At 43.9% G+C, this 20,397-nt stretch overlaps 1 protein-coding gene across 3 annotated transcripts in view; it reads left to right on the top strand.

Moving 5' to 3' along the window:
- eipr1 (EARP complex and GARP complex interacting protein 1) overlaps positions 1-20,397 on the top strand; it is a 92,510-nt gene that overhangs the window by 18,007 nt on the left and 54,106 nt on the right. For all 3 annotated transcript variants that reach the window (XM_054741960.2, XM_070547112.1, XM_054741959.2), the window contains 2 exons: positions 3,729-3,828; positions 17,199-17,335. In XM_054741960.2, coding sequence (XP_054597935.1) covers positions 3,729-3,828; positions 17,199-17,335 — 237 coding nt within the window. The remainder of the gene's footprint in view (positions 1-3,728; positions 3,829-17,198; positions 17,336-20,397) is intronic.

Below are 20,397 nucleotides of genomic sequence, written 5' to 3'. Positions count from 1 at the left end.
AGACGTATAGAGAGACAAAGAAAGGGAGAAGCGAATCCCTGTCCCTGACTTAGATATATGGGGCTGTAAAACCCCCGCAGCTCTCCCTGACAGTATTGTTCCAGCTGCCAGCTTGTTGCAGAGCTCAAGGTCAAAAGCGTATAACTTGTAGTGTTTAATAAGAAAGAGAGACGCCTTTTGGATCACATGGGCCTGCAGGGATGCATACGTGTGTGTTTTAATTGGTCCTGATGTGTGTTTGGGGTGTGTTTGTGGGAGAAAAAAGAGCTGTCGGTCATGCTATGGTTTCCATTTTTAAAGTTACTCCACCAGCATCTGATTGCAAACGGACCCATATTATGTGCTGTTGGGTTTGGGATCAGGGTTGGTTTTTAGACTCTACCAGGATTTTAATGATACACATCCACGTTGGGCTTGAAGCCATTGTTTTGAAGCTTAACCGTAACGTCTAAAAGGACAAATTTCACAACACTTGTTGCCAGTAAAATACTTGGCAATTTGGTTTTTCTGGAAACCAAATGCTTTGATGAATTCACGACCAGACTTGGGTTTAGGTGGTGGGTAAACAATAAGAAGAATAAAAAAAGAACGTTGTTCTTTAGATTTATCTTTTATCACAGTGCTGTTTGAGTCAATTAGACCTGTTCCTAATTCCTTTCATGTCGTTCTGGTTTATTGGGTCGGCCATAACTGACGTATAACCCTTTGATTTGTTTCAGTGTGATAGTCCTTCCTGGAGTCAGACTCTCTTCGTCTAGCCTCAGATCTTTTTGTCTTTGCTATTCCGGAGTCATCTGCTTATAATTGAGTTTTCTGTCTCTGCAGAGATTTCCAGAAGTGGGTGCACGAATCCAAAGACAAAACAAGAGTTTTTTATTTTTATTTTATTTATTTTTTTGCCCGCAGTATTGTTCAAAGTAAAATAGCAACCTAAGAAAATCAATAAAGAACAAAATAAATGTTTCATCAAGTAAAATCTCATAAAACTGAAGTTTGGATTTTCGGCTTAAAGATCCAAAACATCACCTTTTGGAGTTTTGTAACAGAAATGGTTTCAGTCTTAAAGGGTTGAGATGTAGATGGCACCGAAGCACGAGGATCACATATCCAGTCCAGTCGTTACGTCATCAGATTCAAAGCTGATAAATAAGACGTTGCCTTAAGGAATCCTCCAAGATTTCCAAACACAAAACACTCTCCTGCAGGGAAGACACCGACTTCTCAGGTGTGCTCCAGTAAAAAGGCCAAACTATCCCTTTGACTGGTTTATACAGTCTCTGCTCATGACAAATCCCATTCTTCCTTCTGTTACAGAAACCCAGACTGTCCACCTTTGTGTGGTTTTTGAGAGCGTTGCTGATTAGGTAATAAAATGTTCCTCTTAGAGGTAAAAAAAAACCAACTAAAATTATATGCAGGTATATTTCTGTGTTGAGGAAGTAAATCCAAGTCAGCGTGTGATTTTCTGCCTGTGTTTTGCATCCCGAGTCCATGACTGCTTTCTCCTCAGGAGGGCAGTAAAAGCCGTCCCTCAGCAGCCTTGGATTTACGGCTCTAATAAAGAGTGCTCCTTTGCCCCTCTGCCACCTCCTCCAGTCCCTCCCCGGCTCTGCTTCGCCTCCTCTAATGGCATGAAATGCAAATTTGGAACGCAAAAGCAAACTATAACTTTGTCTTCTCTCCTTCCTGCTTGTCATTTGCTTTTATCTCCTACCAACACTCTCACCTTCTCGAACATGCACGCTCTCTCAAACGGCGGTATTGTTGCTGCTGCTTCGTTCTGACAAATGAGTCCCAGAAAATGGACCGTCTAACTGATGAACTCTCTAAATAAATTGCATCCTTTAGTAAACCACTAATGACAGCAGTTTAATAGCTGCAGCAGAATCAGACATCCAAACCTAAGGCAACACCACATCTTCATCACTTTTAACCCAGATTAAGTGCAGATCTTCTTCTTCAGATGAAAAGTCACCTTAAATCAAAACCATAACGAGCAGGCCAAAGTTATATTTAGCTCCTCTCGGGGTCTCTGACTCTGATGACATATGGCAGGACACAGAGTGAAGAGATGCCTTCTCCCTTATTGCTGTTTCTGTCTTTATTTAGCTGCTGAATCTCTCCAAACTAAGAGAAATGAACAGAAGTATGCAAATGTCCCAGTCAACATCAAGGGAGTAATGAAAAACACGAGGAGCGGCCCTGTGCGGATAATACATAGTTTAAATAGAGCGCGGTGAAGACTCGCAGCTCCAAGAGGCATGCAATAAAAAATCAATACTCCGCAGACGGCTGTATGCAGGGAGCGATCAAAGTAAAGTATGCAGTAAAAGCTATTTTTTAGCAGCATCGAGGCAGCCACGTGCTTCCGTCTTGTGAATGTGGATTGACAGAATTGGGCTGCGGGATTTGCCAATAAGTACTCTGTGCTAGCCACGCGTGGCTCAGTTATACGTTATTGTCACTTTTACGGGATTCATAATTTTATTTCTGGAGTGTAATTAGCGAAGACTACAGGAATCAAATAAAATGACAAAGTACAAACATAAACCTCCTCAGGACGATGGCGGCACTTGAGTCTGAATAATCTTTAAGTGAAATGCGCTGGAAAAATAAACCTGCAGCTTTACAATCTGCACCAAACTCTGTGTTGACTCGTTCTCATCTGTTCAATATATCAATATGTATCAATTTATATAAAAAAGCACATTTCAGAAATGGTTACAGAGAAGAAACAGATTTACTGTTCTGTTTTTTCCACTAATGATTTGCTTTGCTTCCTTTACATTTTGTGTTTACTGACAATAAAAGCTTCACGACCAAATTATGATTGTGTAATGGTCACAACAATGTTCTGAACAAGTCAGATCTCTAGTCAGGTCCCAATACATGCACATGTATGTCCTAAACGTGAAGTTTTAGGTTTTAAAGAAGTCTTTTAATCAAATTTGTGAACAGTTTTCTTAGTATGAACAAATAATTTGAAGGTATTAGCAAATGCAGCTGAAGTCAGAAAGTCTGATGCTCGATTAAAATCTGTGTAGTTTGGAAATACATGAAAATACTGTAACTAGAAGAAGAAGAAAGTATCATGTCTATAGCGCCTCTCAAGATAAAAATCACGAGGTGCTTCACAAAAACAAAAAAATGTAAAAATATAAAAACGCATTTAAAATGTTTAAAAATATATTTAAAATGAGCAAAAATAGACACTTGTGATTAAAAAATGTTAAGAAAGAGAGAGAGTGAACAGGAAAGAGGGAAACCAGTGGATCCTGAGGAAGGTGGAATAGGTGGGGAGAGCAGAATAAAGAGAGAGAGGTGAAGAAGGTCATACAAAAGCCAGCTTGAACAAGTGAGTCTTCAGCTGCTTTTTAAAGGAGACCACTGAGTCCACTGATCTCAGGCTCAGGGGGAGAGAGGTCCAGAGTCTGGGGGCCACAGCAGCAAATGATCTGTCACCTTTGACCTTTAGCCTGGTGCTGCACAACCAGTATGCTTGATCACTGGACCTCAGGGAAATGCTGGGGGTGTAGGGACTCAGAAGAAGAACTACTGTATAAAAATGACGTATGTGCGTTAATTCCTTGACCAAACCTTCAGCTATGTGACTTTTTGAATGTTTAATTCATGCAAGATTATACAAGTCCTCATTCTGATATTCAATGACTGTTTTTCTAAGAGTTTGTGTGTTTATGTGCCACATTTGTGACTTTGTGCATTTACAGCGTGCTATGGGAACCCATGGGAGATGGCAAGCGTTTGATTTCATTGGCTGATAATCACGCTCTGCTCTGGGACCTGCAGGAAAGCTCCACACAAGCCACAGTAAGACACACACACACACACACACACACACACACACACACACACACACACACACACACACACACACACACACACACACACACACACACACACACACACACACACACACACACACACACAGTTTTGAAGCAAGACAACAACACCATCCACAACTCTCACTCACTCAGGAGTATTTAGGTTGATCTAAGCTGAGGCTTATTTTGTTATTCAGGTCAATTCTGTCCCACATCATTGATATTAAGAGGCTCGTTTAACAAGTCAGAAGTCATTTCATCACTGCACAGTGTTGCAGCGGCAGTTATAAATGAGCATTAGCAAATATAAGTCAGCCCTTATTTTGGGGTTAAAGTTCTCATTTAAATGAACAAATAATATATTTTCTGCCTTTGTTTTATTTCCCACAAACAATTTTTTACTGCTTCATTAAAATATTAAACATGTAATTACCCAATCTTTATGAAAGAGTATGTTCGCCTGGCACATTTTGATCAAAATGTGATCAAAATGTGCCTCCCTGCTCAAAAAGGCCCAGCAGAGGATGTACTTTCTGCGGCGGTTGAAAAAGGCTAAGCTGCCGGCCCAGATGATGGTGCAGTTTTACACGGCCATCACTGAGTCCATCCTCACCTCCTCCATCGCTGTGTGGTACGCTGGAGCCACGGTGAGGGACAAACACAGACTGCAGCGCATTGTGCGCTCTGCTGAGAAGGTGATTGGCTGCAGCCTTCCATCTCTCCAGGACCTGCACGTCTCCAGAACTCGGGGGCGTGCAGGTCGGATAGCAGCTGACCCTTCTCACCCGGGTCACAGACTTTTTGAGCTGCTTCCCTCAGGCAGGAGGTTACGGTCCATCCGGACCAGAACCTCCCGCCATAAGAACAGCTTCTTTCCATCTGCCGTTAGACTTGTGAACAGCTTATAAACACACAACCATGCTCGTCTTCTGTACTTGACATAACGTCACATTATCGGCCATGTTACCATTACCAGCCATTTTTATAGCTGAAAGTTTTATTCTAGTTTTTTTATTCTATTTTATTCTATTTTTAATCTTATTATTCATGTTATATGTAGCACATTAGTACCGAAGCAAGTTCCTAGTTTGTGAATTGTTTGTTCACTGACAATGGGAAAAAACCTGATTCTGATTCTGATTCACGGCATCCTATATATATGAATATACAGTCTGGCCAAGACCCATAGACCGTGGGGCGGGATCTACGGTTGTCTTTCACATGTGACATAATCACCACTTCAGATGTCAGTCAACGGGACAGTCCACCATACTCTGTTGAAGAGGACGCAAACACATCCCTTTACTAAATAGGACTCCAGTTCCTCCGTCTCACAGACTACATATACGTAGATACTCTGTGGACTGGTGCTGCCTACTGGAGCTGCCGTAGCTGTAATGATGTGTGAAAAGCACTTAACAAATAACATATCTATAGTATGGTTTGGTGCCAGCCGCCATCTTAGATGGGTCTCCATTCACCACCCATTTCTACTAAGGAAGGTGTGGATCCAACTAACACGTTTTATTGTGCTTTTCACAAAATCAGACACACGTTACAGCATGATAACTAAACTAATATAGTTAAACTAAATAAATTACAATACAAAATCCCCACAGGTAGGCTAGAAAAAAACGATAGTAATCCTACGTGATCGGTTTTCAGTAGTTCAATTCAATTCAGTTCATTCGCATGCCGCCATGGTCCCAAGGCACTTCACAAAGGATCCAGAGGATCCTGGATCAGTATAAAGCCAGCCACCATCTCTCTCTCTCTCTCTCTCTCTCTCTCACACACACACACACACACACACACACGCACACACGCACGCACGCACGCACGCACGCACGCACACACACACACACACACACACACACACACAGTATATATACCAAGTAGTGTTTCTATGGCTACGTTGTGATTTCTTAGTAAATATTCTATTTAGTGAGAGATAAACTTTATTATCTTTATCTTATGTTTATGTTTATTTATTTAGCAGACACTTTTATCCAAAGCGACTTACAGTTTATAACCTATAGGGCATGTTGTGGTCTGTGGGGGAAACCGGAGTACCCGGAGGAAACCCACGCATGCATGGGGAGAACACGCAACTCCACGCAGAAAGGCTGCGACCGAGTTTCTAACCTGCAACCTTCGTGCTGCGAGGCAACAGTGCTAACCACTGCGCCACCATGCAGCCTGCGATCCAGGTTGTAAGGCAGAGCGGGTTAGAAAATAGCGTTCTTAGTGAATCTATAATTAATTCAACAGGTAGTACGCTGGTTTTTGCAACCGTAGGCTGTACAAAGAACAGGAAAAGTTGCTCACTCTGCGTTGACTCCAGTTGGGTTTAGAGAGTGAGGAACCCATCCAATATGGCGGCAATGCTGTTACACTCTCCAGCGCCCAATGGGGCGTCTACGTATTCATGCCTATAGGGAGCCTAAGTCACGCTCATCTACTTCCAGACCACGGGTCCCCGGAAGAACGAAAAAATGAATACAAGTCAATGGGACTAAAAACGCTGTTTTCTGTGCCATGGATTTCACATGTGATGCCCGTGAATTTTAAAGACACATTTTGATACCAAGAACACACTTATTTTCGAACGGGGGCAATGATATTTTAGGTTATGTGTGAAAATAAGTCCAGGACTACAAATGCATCACGAAAGTGACGTCATCGAACCAGACACGGAGAAAACTGAGGGAAAAGGGCTGTAAGTTCAGTAAACTTCCCACAGGAGGAACGGACCACCAGTAATCTGGTCATGTGGTAAGTAGCAGCTACGCTAGGGGCGAGGAGCTTATGTGGTGACATCATATACGTGCCGATTTCTAGTTTGTAGTCATGCTAATTACGAATTTTTACAAGCTGATAAATCTCAAAGTACGTGACTGGCGTGGTCGAAACACCCATCTTTAGTTTTCATTTAAATTGCAGTACAACATGTGTGCGATCCAGGGCGTGAGGTAGAGCGGGTTAGAAAATAGAGTTTTTAGCCCCGTTGACTTGTGGTGGTGCGGAAGTGACTTAGGCTCTCTGTGCCTCTAGATCAGTGGTTCACAAACTTATTTAGCCGCGCACCCCCCCCCCCCCCCCCCCCCCGCCACACACACACACACACACACACACATCAGGGCATGGCTATATATATATCAGATGTCAAGCTACACAGACAGGGTTAAAAAAATATGATCGACCTTTTTCCCCATCACTTTCATTTTTTAAATAGTAATTAATAAACATTCGATACCATTACAATTTCCTTTGATTTAATTTTAAATAAATATTTAGAGTGCCCAGGTAGCACATAAACAATGCAATTTAACGGTTTTCTTAAAGTAGGAACGTTTAACCTGTGCGGCCAGAGTGCTCTCCTTCCTTCTGCTCTGTGTAAACCTGAGCTGATCACCTACTTGTGCGTAATCAAATGTCTATAGGGGAAAAGATGGAAATGCCATGAGGTTCACTTTTGCCTCAGACCGACTTATTGCTGTTTTATGGTGAGGCTGAATCTGCGATCCGCTGCCACGCGGCCTGGACTAACAAATGCTGCAGTAAGGAGTAGTGGGTCAGGTTCATGAGGAGTCACTGGCTGTAGTGGACCCGACTTTAATACGTCATCCCAAAATAGAAGCTAATATCTTAATTTGACCTGGAATGAAAAATGTTGTTATAAAATCTTAAAAGTTTTTATCACGGAGGAGGCAGCTCTCATTTTTGCCTTCAGTCTGACGGCGCGCCGGAGTTTGCAGCGTGCGCGCTTATTGAATCTGTGTGTGTGTGTGTGTGTGTGTGCGTGCGCGCGCGCGGCACAGCTCCATGAGCCGCTCCAGTCACCGCGTCTCGTTAATGGCGCTATTTAAACCAATGTTGTAAAATTACTTCTGCCCAGCCCAGATGTGCTCACTTGTGCACCCGTGAGCCGTGGTTCCGCTGGAACGCGTCTGACCTCTGACAGACGCACTCTGAACTTCAGATCTTCAGCGTGCTGTTAATAGCCTGAATGTGAATTATTTCTTGATTTATTTTGTTACATCCACAATGTTCTGTGTGTGAGGTTTACAACGTCAGAACACCTGCATGAGACAGGTGTTAATTACAATCTGCCAGAATGACTCGCCACCTTCAGATTCCTCCAACACCGTTAAAAATGATCAAATACGGAACACATCGGCGTGCGCAGGCCAGAGTGCTGACGCTCGGCGCATTGTTATTATGAAGCTAGGGCACATGTGGAGGACACGCGCGCAAAAATATACTTGTTTTCAATTACATTTATTGGGCCCACTTACTTTTTCTTAGGCTCACCCACAAATGAGTTTCTGGCTATGCTAATGGTGACATATGATAAATTTCTCTGACCTCCGCAGCCATTACACTTTTCACCTTGCGCACCCCCTAGCGGCAGCTCGCGCACCCCCGGGGGTGCGCGCACCACACTTCGGGAATCCCTGCTCTAGATGCTCTTGACTCAACGAAAAGCCTGTTTAAATAGTCCAAAGCTGTTTCAAAACTCTTGCGCCGCAGTACACAAAGATTTCATTCTTTCTTCATGACCTTTAATAGTTACGCAGTGGAAACTATGTAGGGGTTTTGCTCTAAACAGTTGTCTCTTTTCAATGCTCTTTTGGAACACCCAGGTTACACCTTTGGTGTTGATTATAACATTATAAACTCAATTTAACTTAACCCATTGGAAGAATCCAAAAACATATTTTTATCAAATTATTTTACAGTAAAATCTATATTTAAACATCTTTAAAATACAAATGTAATAAATAGTCAGAAAAGCGTCCAAACTATAGCATTCTTATTAACTTCATCTGAATCAGGTAAAATTTAAAGAAACATTTTGACTCGAGCTTTGCGCTCAGACTTTTTCTGAGCTGGTTGATATGGTTCCCTTCTGGAAAATAAGGCATTCCAGTGGCCTCCTCTAGGAAGAAGAGTACCTTTCTCAGTCCCAGTAGAGGAACAAGGCTGATATATTTCAGCCAAAATGTGCTGCTGCTGCTGGGTAATTGTATTCTTTCATCTAATAGTACTTTTATGTTTAGCAATTCAAGTTTTAATTGGTCTCCTTGTCTTTTTCACATGGGACTTACTGCAAAGATGTCTTTCAGAGATCAGTACCTGGCTAAGGTAGTTGTTCACATGGACTAAAGAACAATTTACCAAGGAGAAATTTTGAGGAATGTGTTTGTTTGTAGATCATTTTATTTCGTATTTTGGCTGTTAAGTTAAACTGAACATGTAAATGTGGAGGAAGAAATTCTGCAACCAAACTGATGATTTACTTGTGATGCAGCTCCTGGTGGTTCTAATGTGCAGGAACCTCTCTTAAAGGTGTTGAACACATTTAATGAGTGAGCCACATCACAGCCGACCTTCAGACGACAGGTTTGGGGGTCTTATTTCCTGATATGTGGACATCTCTCCTCTGATTGGCTAACAGCAGCATGACTCTACCACTAACCCTGTTTGCTCTCCAATGCTGATGTTTTATCTCCACAAATAACACAAGCCTGGAGGAGTTCTGCTGTGTGGTGGAGCTGCTAATGCTAACAGTTAGTTTCTACTAGCAGAGAAGTTCTCTGCTGTTTCCTGGATGCTAAACCAACAACAGCCTTCCCTATCGTGAGTCCAGATGGGTGAGTCTATGAATGTTAGTGACAGGGTGACGTAGATCTGTCTAATCCTAGAGTTTCACCGTCTGTTTTCTATCAGAAGCTACTGCAGGAGATAGCTGTAGGAAATACGGGTTGTATCAACTAGTCGACTAGTCGACTTCACTGCTCTGTAGTGACTTTTTATGCCTGTCATCGACTAGTCGCGGTCACGTGATAATGACCGACAAGATGCAGTGCTCGGAAAAGACAGCAGGTGACGAGCTCCTGCGCGTTGGGAGGCGACACGCTGTGCCAGAGCATCGGTGTCTGACGCTCGCCGTAAAACGAACATTTAACCGAATGGTGACCTTTACCCTCTTGCAATTTAACCTTCCCCTCACCCCCATCCTAACCTTAACCAGCTTGCGCATGCAAAGCTCTGATTGTTGACGCGCTCCAGACATCTGCGTCCTGAGCACGGCCACAGTAACATTATCAAATCAGGTGTCGCCACCTCAAAAACTAATTTAACACGCGATCTTTCATGTCGGCTCATTTCCTTTTATGTTTTCTGCCTTTTATTTGTGCCTGATGCGTTTCGCTGCTGTGGAGCGGGGCGCATCACCTATTTTGTCCTCCGGTGACGCACCTCACCGATGCGGCCGGCGAGCACTCCGCTGTTTCTGCGGTCGGTAGATCTTTTAGAACTGCAGTTCAAAGGTAACTCATAAGGTGAATATATATGAACCCAGGTAGCAGTTTCTCTTTAGGACTGAGAGGAGATGCAGGAAGATAATAAACAGGCAGGACAGAAAAATAGTCAAATAAAAACAAGTTAGTTTTTGTACCTGGTGGTTGCAACAAACAGACACCATTGAAGGTAATCAGAAGTAAGGAACAGAAAATGAAATAATTATTTTAATGTTTAGAGCAGCAGGAACTCCGAGAGGCTGCAGGCGCGCTGCGCAGGGGGAGGGGGGAGGAGGCTGAAGCAGGGGGAGGGGGGAGAGGGCTGAATGGGGGTGGGGGTGGGCTGAAGCAGGGGGAGGGGGAGAGGGCTGAAGCGGAGCAGTACAGATGCAGAAACCACCGTTGTTAAAAGAGAAATGTTTAACTTAGAAAATGTGGGCGCAATTTTAATTGTCAAAAACTCCAGCGCCCCCTGCCCCCCGTGCGTTTGAAAAAATAAACGCTTGGTCACCAATCGCCAGTTTTAGCCGCTTCAGGTGTGTGGCGTCATCAACGACTAGTCGAAGTCAACTCGATTTTCATTACTTGACGGTCGACTTAAAAAAAATTAAGTCATGTAACCCCTAGTAGGAGACTATTTTCATGTTCTGCCTTCATGAAACGCTCAGAGTGACCCGTTAGAATCAGAAATAATCATTAAAACTGTTTTTCAGTGTCTCACACCTTTAAGAAGCTAAAGGTTTATTTGAACTCTTAGCCTTTCATGGTTCTGTAATGGCAAGGCACAGGGTGGGTCAGGCAAATATTAGTTTCCAGGTAAGTATTAACAAATACTCACGTTAACTACTCTTCATCGTGTTTCCAGAGTGTTCTTGTGTCTTTGTGCCTAATGTGTAATTGCAGTGAAACAGTCGTGTGATTGTTTTCACCATTAATGTTTTTCGCTACACTGATTCTGCGGAAAACTAGTTTTTTAACTGTAATCTAGCTCAGCCAGTTCTGAACACTGCTCTTAAAAAAGAAACGAGCATGGTAATGACCAAATGCTAATTAAAGGCAGTGGAAAGTGATGAATGAAAACATAAAATTGGGAGAGGGATAAGCAAAACGCTGACCAACGTTGCCCCCGGCGGGCAGAAGCACACATTAATGACTTTTCATACACAAGAAAAGCCATGTAACTAAATTGAGTGTAAATACTTGTGGTCAATTTGCTTGTGGTTGTGTCCTTCGTAATGCAAGGTGAAGAGGCCCTTCAGTGTAAATTCACCATCTCCAACTTGCCAGCTTTGCACTTAGAAGGGCCATTATGTGTATTCCAAGCCTCAAAATAATGGTGTGCGTCATGTGCAAATGCATTAGGGGAAGAAGTAATGGAGTTGTGTCAGCTGAGGCTTTCACGAGAAGTCAGATGTGATGAGGAATATAAAGTACATGACTCATTAGTGGTTTATGTAGATCCACGTGAAGAGCAGCGAGGTCACAGACAGTTACAAAGTGTGTGTCACATCTCATGACCAAAGGTGAGGGTTAGAACGTAGTTAGCCCAGTAAATTGAGAGCTTTGTCTTGTGGCTCAGCTCCTTTTTTCTTTACCACGACAGAGCAGAGCAACGCCCTCATTACTGCAGACAAAGCCCCAGTCCATCCATCCGTCTCTTGCTCCCACCATCGCTCACAAACAAGACGTAGACATATCTCATCCCCGTCCCAGGAGGAGCATTGCAACTTTGTCTGCTTGAGGGTTATGACCTCCATTTTTGATGCTTGCAGCTGCTTTCCACTGCTGTGAACTGATATGGTACGTGGTAAAGCTCACGCCTAGAAGACACAAACAGAACCACATCATCTGCAAAAAGGCAAACATGATACTCAAACCAGACGTGATCTTTTACACAGTTATGGCTCACCTGCAGGTGGGGTTGCAGGGATTAACCGGTTGGACTTTTAACCCCGGTTGACCCACCGTAAAGACGTCTCCAACACCATCAATAAAAGCAAGAAGACAAAGCGTGACCCACACGGACAAAGACAAAAGTGAAGCTGAACGTGCAGCAGAAGCAGGACCAGTGACAACAACCATCGGGACTGCTCCATTTCCACATAGGAAGCAGCTGAGGTCTCCTGTGTGGGAATGCTTTAGATACATTCCCACACAGGAGACCTCAACCTGAAGGGTTACTGCAGTCTCGCTCCAGCCAAGCCTGGGGTCGGGGCCCATGTGTGCTCACATGGTGATAGTTTAGTAGCACGGATCTTTCATATACAGGATAAAGACATCTATGAAGTTTTGTCTTGCTGTTATGTTGTCTGCTGCCATAATTTTAACTTAGACCTTATTTGCACTGGTGGGCTTTCATGTCATAAAGCACACTAACATACTATCTTTACCATTTATTGTTACTCAGAACATTGAGCCTAAGCATCATCAAAAAGCTTTTAAAGTTGGACCAGTTCAGGTTCATTTAAGCCCAGTGTGAGAATCAATGCACCATAGAGGTGTGTGGGATGCTAATCACATTCTGTGAGACAGACACTGGACAGAACACTCGTTATTTCTGCATCAAGGGAGACGGACATAGGTGGATGGTAATGTGTGGGGAAGGAATAGGATGAGAATGAAGGAGGATGAAGTAAGAGGAAGTGATGCAAGGTTCTGGCTATTGCAAAGATGGAGATTAGGAGGGAGGGAGAGTGAGTCAGGAAAGGGAAAGCGAGTAGGCTTGATGAGGAGAACGGGAATGTAAAGAGGAAGAGCCAGGCAGCCAAGACAAATTCCTCCAGTGCTGATGAGAATGCTAATCTTCTTACTTCCTGCTCTCCCTCCTTCTTCATCCCACTTTCTACTGCCGTTCCTTCAGTCTGTCAGAGGGTGATGTGTTCATCTCAAGTCATGTCCAGCTGCAGTGTGGATGTGTCTCTCTCAAGGGCCGGGCCTGGATTAGGGTGTAAGTTTGCTGCCGGTGTGTGCGCGCATATATAAGAGGAGACTGTGGGTATAAGTGCAGCAGTGTGTATTGTTTAAAAGACAGATTTGTGTGTGTGTGTGTGTTTTGGGGGGGGGACTTGCTGGTGGAATTGAGTGAGAACACCTACACACCCTGTCGTGTGCATCTGTTCTCACACATAAGCTAAAGTGCAGACACTAACACACCTGAGCGCAGAGAGAGCATGAATGGATGGTGCTTAGACAGAAAGCTCTGCATTAGAGCGCCTTGCCTCCTAAATGAACGCGTCCCCTAGTGTTGTGTGCACCGCCTTGTTAGGGCCCCTAATTTGGTTAGAGCGCTAATAAAGCTGGGAGTCTGGGATGCACGAAGCTCGAGCTCTGCTGTTTCACCATCGGTGCAGCGAGATGTTGCTGCAGTCGGTCATGACGTTAACATAGCTTTTGTTTAAAGAGCTGCTAGTCCTCTATAGGATGCAGGGGCTCAATAAGTTTTAGTCACTTACGAGATTATGTGATTATAATGCAATGGTGGTTTATTTTATTTGGATTAGGGCTGCACGATATCAGGAAAACCTGCGATATGCAATAACAGTGATTAATTATGCAATGACGACACTACTTGTGACATAAAAACTTAACTCTGGAACAAAAATATTCAAAAACAAAGAAATAAAAATATCCTGAAAATGAGAAAAGCAAAAGATGTGAGGAAGGGGAAAGAAAATGAAGAAGAAAAGGCAATCAGTGAATCCCAGGAAAAGCAGAATCAGCAGAAAGGGCAGAACAAAGCTAACTCAGGTGTTTGCTAACCATCGAAATTAAGTGCCTTCCACCTCGGGGACGGGCATCTGACCTATGAAAGCCCACCCAATTGGCCAAATAGGTGAAGAGCTCTATTTGATTTGTTCAAAAACATCAGAAGAAGAAGAAGAAAATATCATTTCTATAGCGCCTCTCAAAATAAAAATCACGAGGCGCTTCACAAAAACAAAAAATGTAAAAATATATAAAGGCATTGAGAAAATGTTTAAAAATATATTTAAAATGAGCAAAAATAGACAATTGTGATAAAAACAATGTAAAGAAAGAGAGAGAGTGAACAGGAAAGAGGGAAACCAGTGGATCCTGAGGAAGGTGGAATAGGTGGGGAGAGCAGAATAAAGAGAGAGAGGTGAAGAAGGTCATACAAAAGCCAGCTTGAACAAGTGAGTCTTCAGCTGCTTTTTAAAGGAGACCACTGAGTCCACTGATCTCAGGCTCAGGGGGAGAGAGGTCCAGAGTCTGGGGGCCACAGCAGCAGACGATCTGTCACCTTTGACCTTTAGCCTGGTGCTGCACAACCAGTAGGCTTTGACATCATGCTTCCGCTTGATTGGCAGAATGCATTATGTGTAGCAAACATTTGAGCTGACCATTGCGATATGCATATTGCGCACGCTGATATCGCGATAACGATATATTTGCGATATATCGTGCAGCCCAAATTTAGATGGTGTTTCGGCAAAGTTGTTTTCTCTGAAAAACCTAAAAGCTTTTGACCTCTGAATGTGACCCATTAGAAAAAAACAAGGGAAATACACTTGCCACTTTATTAGGTACACTGTTGCAGTCGCTTGTTAACACAATGTCAATCAGCCAATCAGATGGCAGTAGGTCTGCAGAATACCTCCTCTGAAGCCCGACATGTTGAACATTAAAACAAACTCACCACAACTGGACCTAAGAGACTGGAAAAAGCTTTCCTGGTGTTTATAGTCCAGATTTCAGCTGCAGCATTTGGATTGTCCGGTTAGAATTTGGCGTCAAGACGAAAGCGTAGCGGATGTCGCTGCTGGTTTAATGCTGTCGGGGATGTTTTAGTGTCCTCTTAGTTCCAGCGGAGCCAGGTTTAAACACCACAATCTGCCTGAGTATTGTTGCTGACCCCGTCCATCCCTTTATGACCACAATGCTCCGTCTCCTGATGGCTACTTCCATCAGGACCACGCTCCCTGTCACTGATGTCAGCACTTCATGGTTAATAAACAGTGACCTTCAAGTCCTACAACCCCTCAAGGCACTTTACAGCACTGCATTCCTTCACCCTTCACACACATTCTGATGCTGGTGGTGATGAGTTATTTGTAGCCACGGCTGCTCTGGGGAGCACCCAGAGAAGTGGGGATGCCGCATAGATGCCACCGGTCTCTCCGAACACCGCCAGCAGGCGAGCAGGGTGAAGTGTCTTGCCCAAGGACACAAGGTCTGTGACGGACTGAGTGAGGTGTGAACCTGCAACCCTCCGGTTATGGGGTGTGCATTTTACACTCCTGCCACTGCCACCCCAGTCACTAAGGTTCCCCGCACGTCGTACCTACGAGATCCTTTTCATGAATGATCGAATGGAAAGACGCCACACCTGACTGGCTCATCGTCATGGTGATCAGAGCCATTGGATGATTCAAGGTGCAGCATGTTTAGATCCACCGGTGCAGACAGGAAATGTGCCTAACAAAGGACCTAAACATTATAACAACATCAACATCCGTTCATGAATGGATAGCTTTGGTATCCAACATCAGGCTCTATGAGGGACTGCTTGACTTTGGGGTTAGGGTGAGTTACTCATCTCTGCTTCTTAGACTGATAGACATCAGTTTATTTTAGCTCAGTAGTAAATATTGTACTCCTACATTCCCTTTATTTTCCTGCTCCTCTACCTGCTCTAGTCTTCTTTCTTTAATCCCTCTGCTTTTGCCTCCTCCCTCCTGCTCTGTGGTCCTCTTTCTGTCTCCCCCTCCCTCTTCTGTCCTTCGTAGCTGAAATAATGAGAATGTACCAGGGAACTGTGTGGTGACGAACCGATCGATGATCCTTGCTCCAGCAGGCAGAGACGGGAGAGAGAAGAAAGGGAGGCGAAATGGGAGAAGGAGAAAGATGAGGATAAAAACCTGCAAATAGTCAGGGAGGAGAGGAAAAAGGAGCGGCGGGATGCAGCTTTTTACGATTGTTAGATGCATCGTAGTTGGAGGGAAAGATCATTTCCAAAGCCAGCCCGCTGCATTAATTGGATTCCATTTTAAAGTAGCCCGATGAAGTGTCGACTCTGTGAATCAAAGCCCTTGAAGCGTTTGGACTTGATTAATTTTTCCTTTATTGTTTTATTATAAAGGTCTGACAAACACCCAGTGAGAGTCCGTCTCCTTTGCATTCATAAGTTTTTCATTTTTGCATCTAAAAACTTCAGATTTAACCCTCTGGAGGCAGGCCGGTTAAAACCTGCCTACCTGGTTACTCCACACACGTGTTTCATGAGCATATTTTACTCAGAAGTTCCCCTGAAGGACTTGGTTGTTGTCCTTTTATCAGAACTCCTTTTGAGCCTGAGAGGGTTAAATCTATTGGAAACAGCCTTGACTAAACGTTCTGCACCAGTCCAAAGTTTCTCTTATTTCTCATTTAACAACTGATCTTTTCATATGAGTGACCTTGCTTATATAATTACCTGCTGTTTGTCAAATTACTGCAGTTTAAAAAGCTGAAAATGTGAATCTCAAACACAATCCTGCACAGATTCTTCACTCTGTAGTTTCCAAATGCAAAGATGGAGGCTGCCTCAAAGGTGTCATCCACTCGATTTGCTGCAGTCTCTCCCTGTGAGTCATTTTCTTTGGAAGAGATGCTCTCGTGCTCCTATTTCAGGGGTAGAAGTTAGTCGGAGGTGGGGTGGGTGGAGCTCATTAATATTCATCATATGTAAACGTATAACCCTGATTGGCTAACAGAAATGCAACTCTTCTGCTGCCTTTGTTCACTCTTCGTTCTGGGGTGTAAAGGTTTGAAGGAACTAGCATGCCTGTGCAAATCAGAGCCACCAACTGGATTTCAGAAAGAACGAGTGAATGAACCTTTTAACTAAAAACTACTGTAAATCCAAAAGATGCTCGGAGAGCTCATTCCTATTTTCCACTGGTTGGACAGTAGTCCTGTGGTGTGGCCGTGGTTCTGGAGACGTATTCAAGCTTCCTCCTGACTGAATCCACTACTCATCTGCCACAGATAATCTGATGAGACTCACGTGTGCACTCAGACATGTTTTTGAAGGTCATGTGGTTCTCTGCAGGTCTCCAGCGCAGCCACCCTGGAGGGTAAAGGTCAGCTGAAGTTCACATCTGGCAAGTGGAGCCCCCACCACAACTGCAGCCAGCTCGCCACGGCGAACGACACGGCCATACGAGGATGGGACCTTCGCACCATGAGGTGACTAAAAGCTCTGAAGACAGGAATTTTCCTAAAACTGCATCAGCTAATGAAAGCGTTGCTGCTGAGCCCAAGTGAAGGTCTTTAAATAAGCTCTTTAGCTGCTCTAAAGCTGCTTTTTTCTCAGTGTTAGGGCCTTTTTGGTGCGTAGCAAAATTCCAAATGCACTTGACTTAAAGCCCATTGGATGTTTTAACAAGGTGCATTTAAATCTGACAGAAGTGAGTCGTGTAAGTTTAGCGGTTCTGTGGGTGTTTACACGTCTTTACCAGACATTTCAGTGCAGTACACAGAAATATGGGTTTAATTGAACTCATCATGCTGAGCGTGTTGTATAACAGCGTTCACTCAATACATCAGTACTGAATATGCTTTTATTCTCCCTCCAGCAAAGCTCTCTGGGATGCATCCGTGAATAAAGCGGTTTATTAATGTTTAAAATGTGTTTTTAAAACAAAGCAAGAATTAGCTGAGTCAGAAAATCACATTTGCACAATAACATATCTTAAAATAGAAATTATTCCACGTTCTGTTCTAAAATATCCGTCTGATCATTTTTAAGTTTGTCCGGACGACGAAAAATACATTTTAAATGAGAAAAACTACTAAAATAAAACAGATGATAAGAATATCCTATATTCCATATTTCTTTAGTTTCCCTGTGTTGTTCAGAAGCTGTTTCAGACTTAGGTGACCAACATTTTTCATCAGGGTTTTATTTTTAGAAATGTAAAAGAGAACTCGGGATTCTTGAAGAGATCCCACAAACCAGATCCTCCGCCTCCCTCTCTGCTGTGCTTCAGCTCTACTGCCAGAGCTCCTCCTTCTAGAGGAGGCTCGTAACCACGGCAACAGGATGTGATTGACACCAGTTTAGTGCTGCAGCCGTGTGTATGAGCATTTCTTTATGCACCTAGAGGATTCAGTTGTTTTGTCGGCTTTACAGATAAAACAGCGTTTCTAACGCGTGGGCGTGAAACGTTACGGTTTAAGTTCTGCTGTTCGGTAAAATCTACACTTTGGGTTCACGTTACCCGCTCCGTGGGTTTAGATCTTTTTCTCTATAAAACTCTAGAAAAGCCTTGGCGTCTGCGTCTGAACATCCTCTGGTTTGTTTGTGACGTTCAGCTTCGGTCCGACGGTTGTTCTCGGGGTGAAGGAAGTGCATTTTTCTACTCTGCTCGTGATAAAGTGCGAGCAGAGGAACACTAATGTCCCTGCTTGACATGGAGCATGTGTACTACCACACATTAACCTTGTAACTGTGGATTATCAGCAGCCCATCTCACACACCTCACTTGTGTGTGTGTGTGTGTTTTGTTTGCGTTTCTGAGGCGCCTGATGAGGGAGGTCAGCATGTGTGTACGTGTGGGCTGTGCTAGAGGAATAATAATCACCTCACTATTGATCGTGGTGATAACAGCAAAGTGCTGAAGAGATTGAGAGGGGTGCCGTGAGAGGCGGCGGCGGCGGGGGAGACCAGAAAGTGAGAATGTATTTACAAGATGCGTATCGTAGGGCCAGATAAGATAGTTGAATCATTGATTCATTCCCCGTCAGCCCCATAACAAATTAAAGAGTTCCTGCACAGCCCGTTTGGCTGCTCTCCTCCCAGTAAGCCGCTTTGAAGGATGCAACGGTGCTGATTTAGCCATCGGCACATAGGAAGGAGGGGCCAGCGGTGCTGGCTTGTTAGCACAGACCCTACAGTCTCGTATTTGGGATCATAGAGCACAGAAAACACAGTTTTCTGAGGGAGGCCTGCAACCAGCAGAGGGAGTAACTGTGTCTCTTTTTGTTGTAAAACATCCTGGTTTTGTCTCGGCAGTGACAGTGAACGCATGCAAGCTTTTACAGACCAGAATCCTTCCACCAGCTGCAGGTGAAGTAGTTGGTTAGATTGGTCTGTGGCAGTTTACATATTTGATTTGTTTTAATCCAAAATGGCCTAAATATTGTAGTTTAATTCTCCTAAACATAAGAGTGAAGAATAACGGCACGTCGGGCTTCTAAAGTCAAATGTTCACGTCTTATGATTCACTTGTTGGAGAGATTAGGAGATTAAATCTCTCTAGCTGTCTTCACGGCCTCAATCCCAGGTTTCAGTTAACCGAGGGTACCGTCGTGTGTGTGTGTGTCCATTTCCATGTGTGCACGTTGTTCACAAGTGTGAAGTGGTTGCATGTGTAAACCTTACAAGTGTGAATGTGCAGCAGTGCAAGATGCCCTTGTGTGTGTGTGTGTGTGTGTGTGTGTGTGTGTGTGTGTGTGTGTGTGTGTGTGTGTGTGTGTGTGTGTGTGTGTGTGTGTGTGTGTGTGTGTGTGTGTGTGTGTGTGTGTGTGTGTGCGCCCTGTTTGAGTGAATGACCTGCTTGTGACAGGTTTTGGCTCTCTGCTGTGTGTATCTGGTGCAGCTCTAGTGTGAATTTGGCCTACTTGTCTGTTTGTATTTGGGGTTTTTGTGTATGTGTGTGTGTGTGTGTGTGTGTGTGTGTGTGTGTGTGTGTTTGTGCCCAGTTGAGGTGGCAGCTGTATGATGGCAGGCTCTCAGCATGCTCAACTGCTTCCTCAAATGACCTTTGAGGTGTTCCTTCACACCTGCAAACCCAGGAAAAGCAGACAGGAGAACACACACACACACACACACACACACACACGCATGCTGACACACACACGCTGACATACACACACACGCACACGCACACACACACGCATGCTGACACACACACGCTGACATACACACACACACACACGCACGCACACACACACACACACACACACACACACACACACACACACACACACACACACACACGCACACCCACACACACACACAGACCCGTGGCTTGTCACCAGGCTGCCGTGCTCTGAGCAGGCACAGAGAGTCAGCCCGGTGGTAGCAGACACCTTTAGTTAGTTATCTAACACTCTGGAGAGAGAAGGCACAGATGCAGCTGCTTATTAAACATATATAGATCCTGTTCTGCTTTGTACTGATGTAATATGCAGCATTATGTAAATTATGAAGTACTCTACTTCAGTTCTGGGACAGAAAACAGAGT

Source organism: Nothobranchius furzeri, chromosome 18 (genome assembly GCF_043380555.1).
Source record: "Nothobranchius furzeri strain GRZ-AD chromosome 18, NfurGRZ-RIMD1, whole genome shotgun sequence".
NCBI classification, from domain to species: domain Eukaryota; kingdom Metazoa; phylum Chordata; class Actinopteri; order Cyprinodontiformes; family Nothobranchiidae; genus Nothobranchius; species Nothobranchius furzeri.
This window is presented reverse-complemented; position numbering and strand designations above follow the sequence as displayed.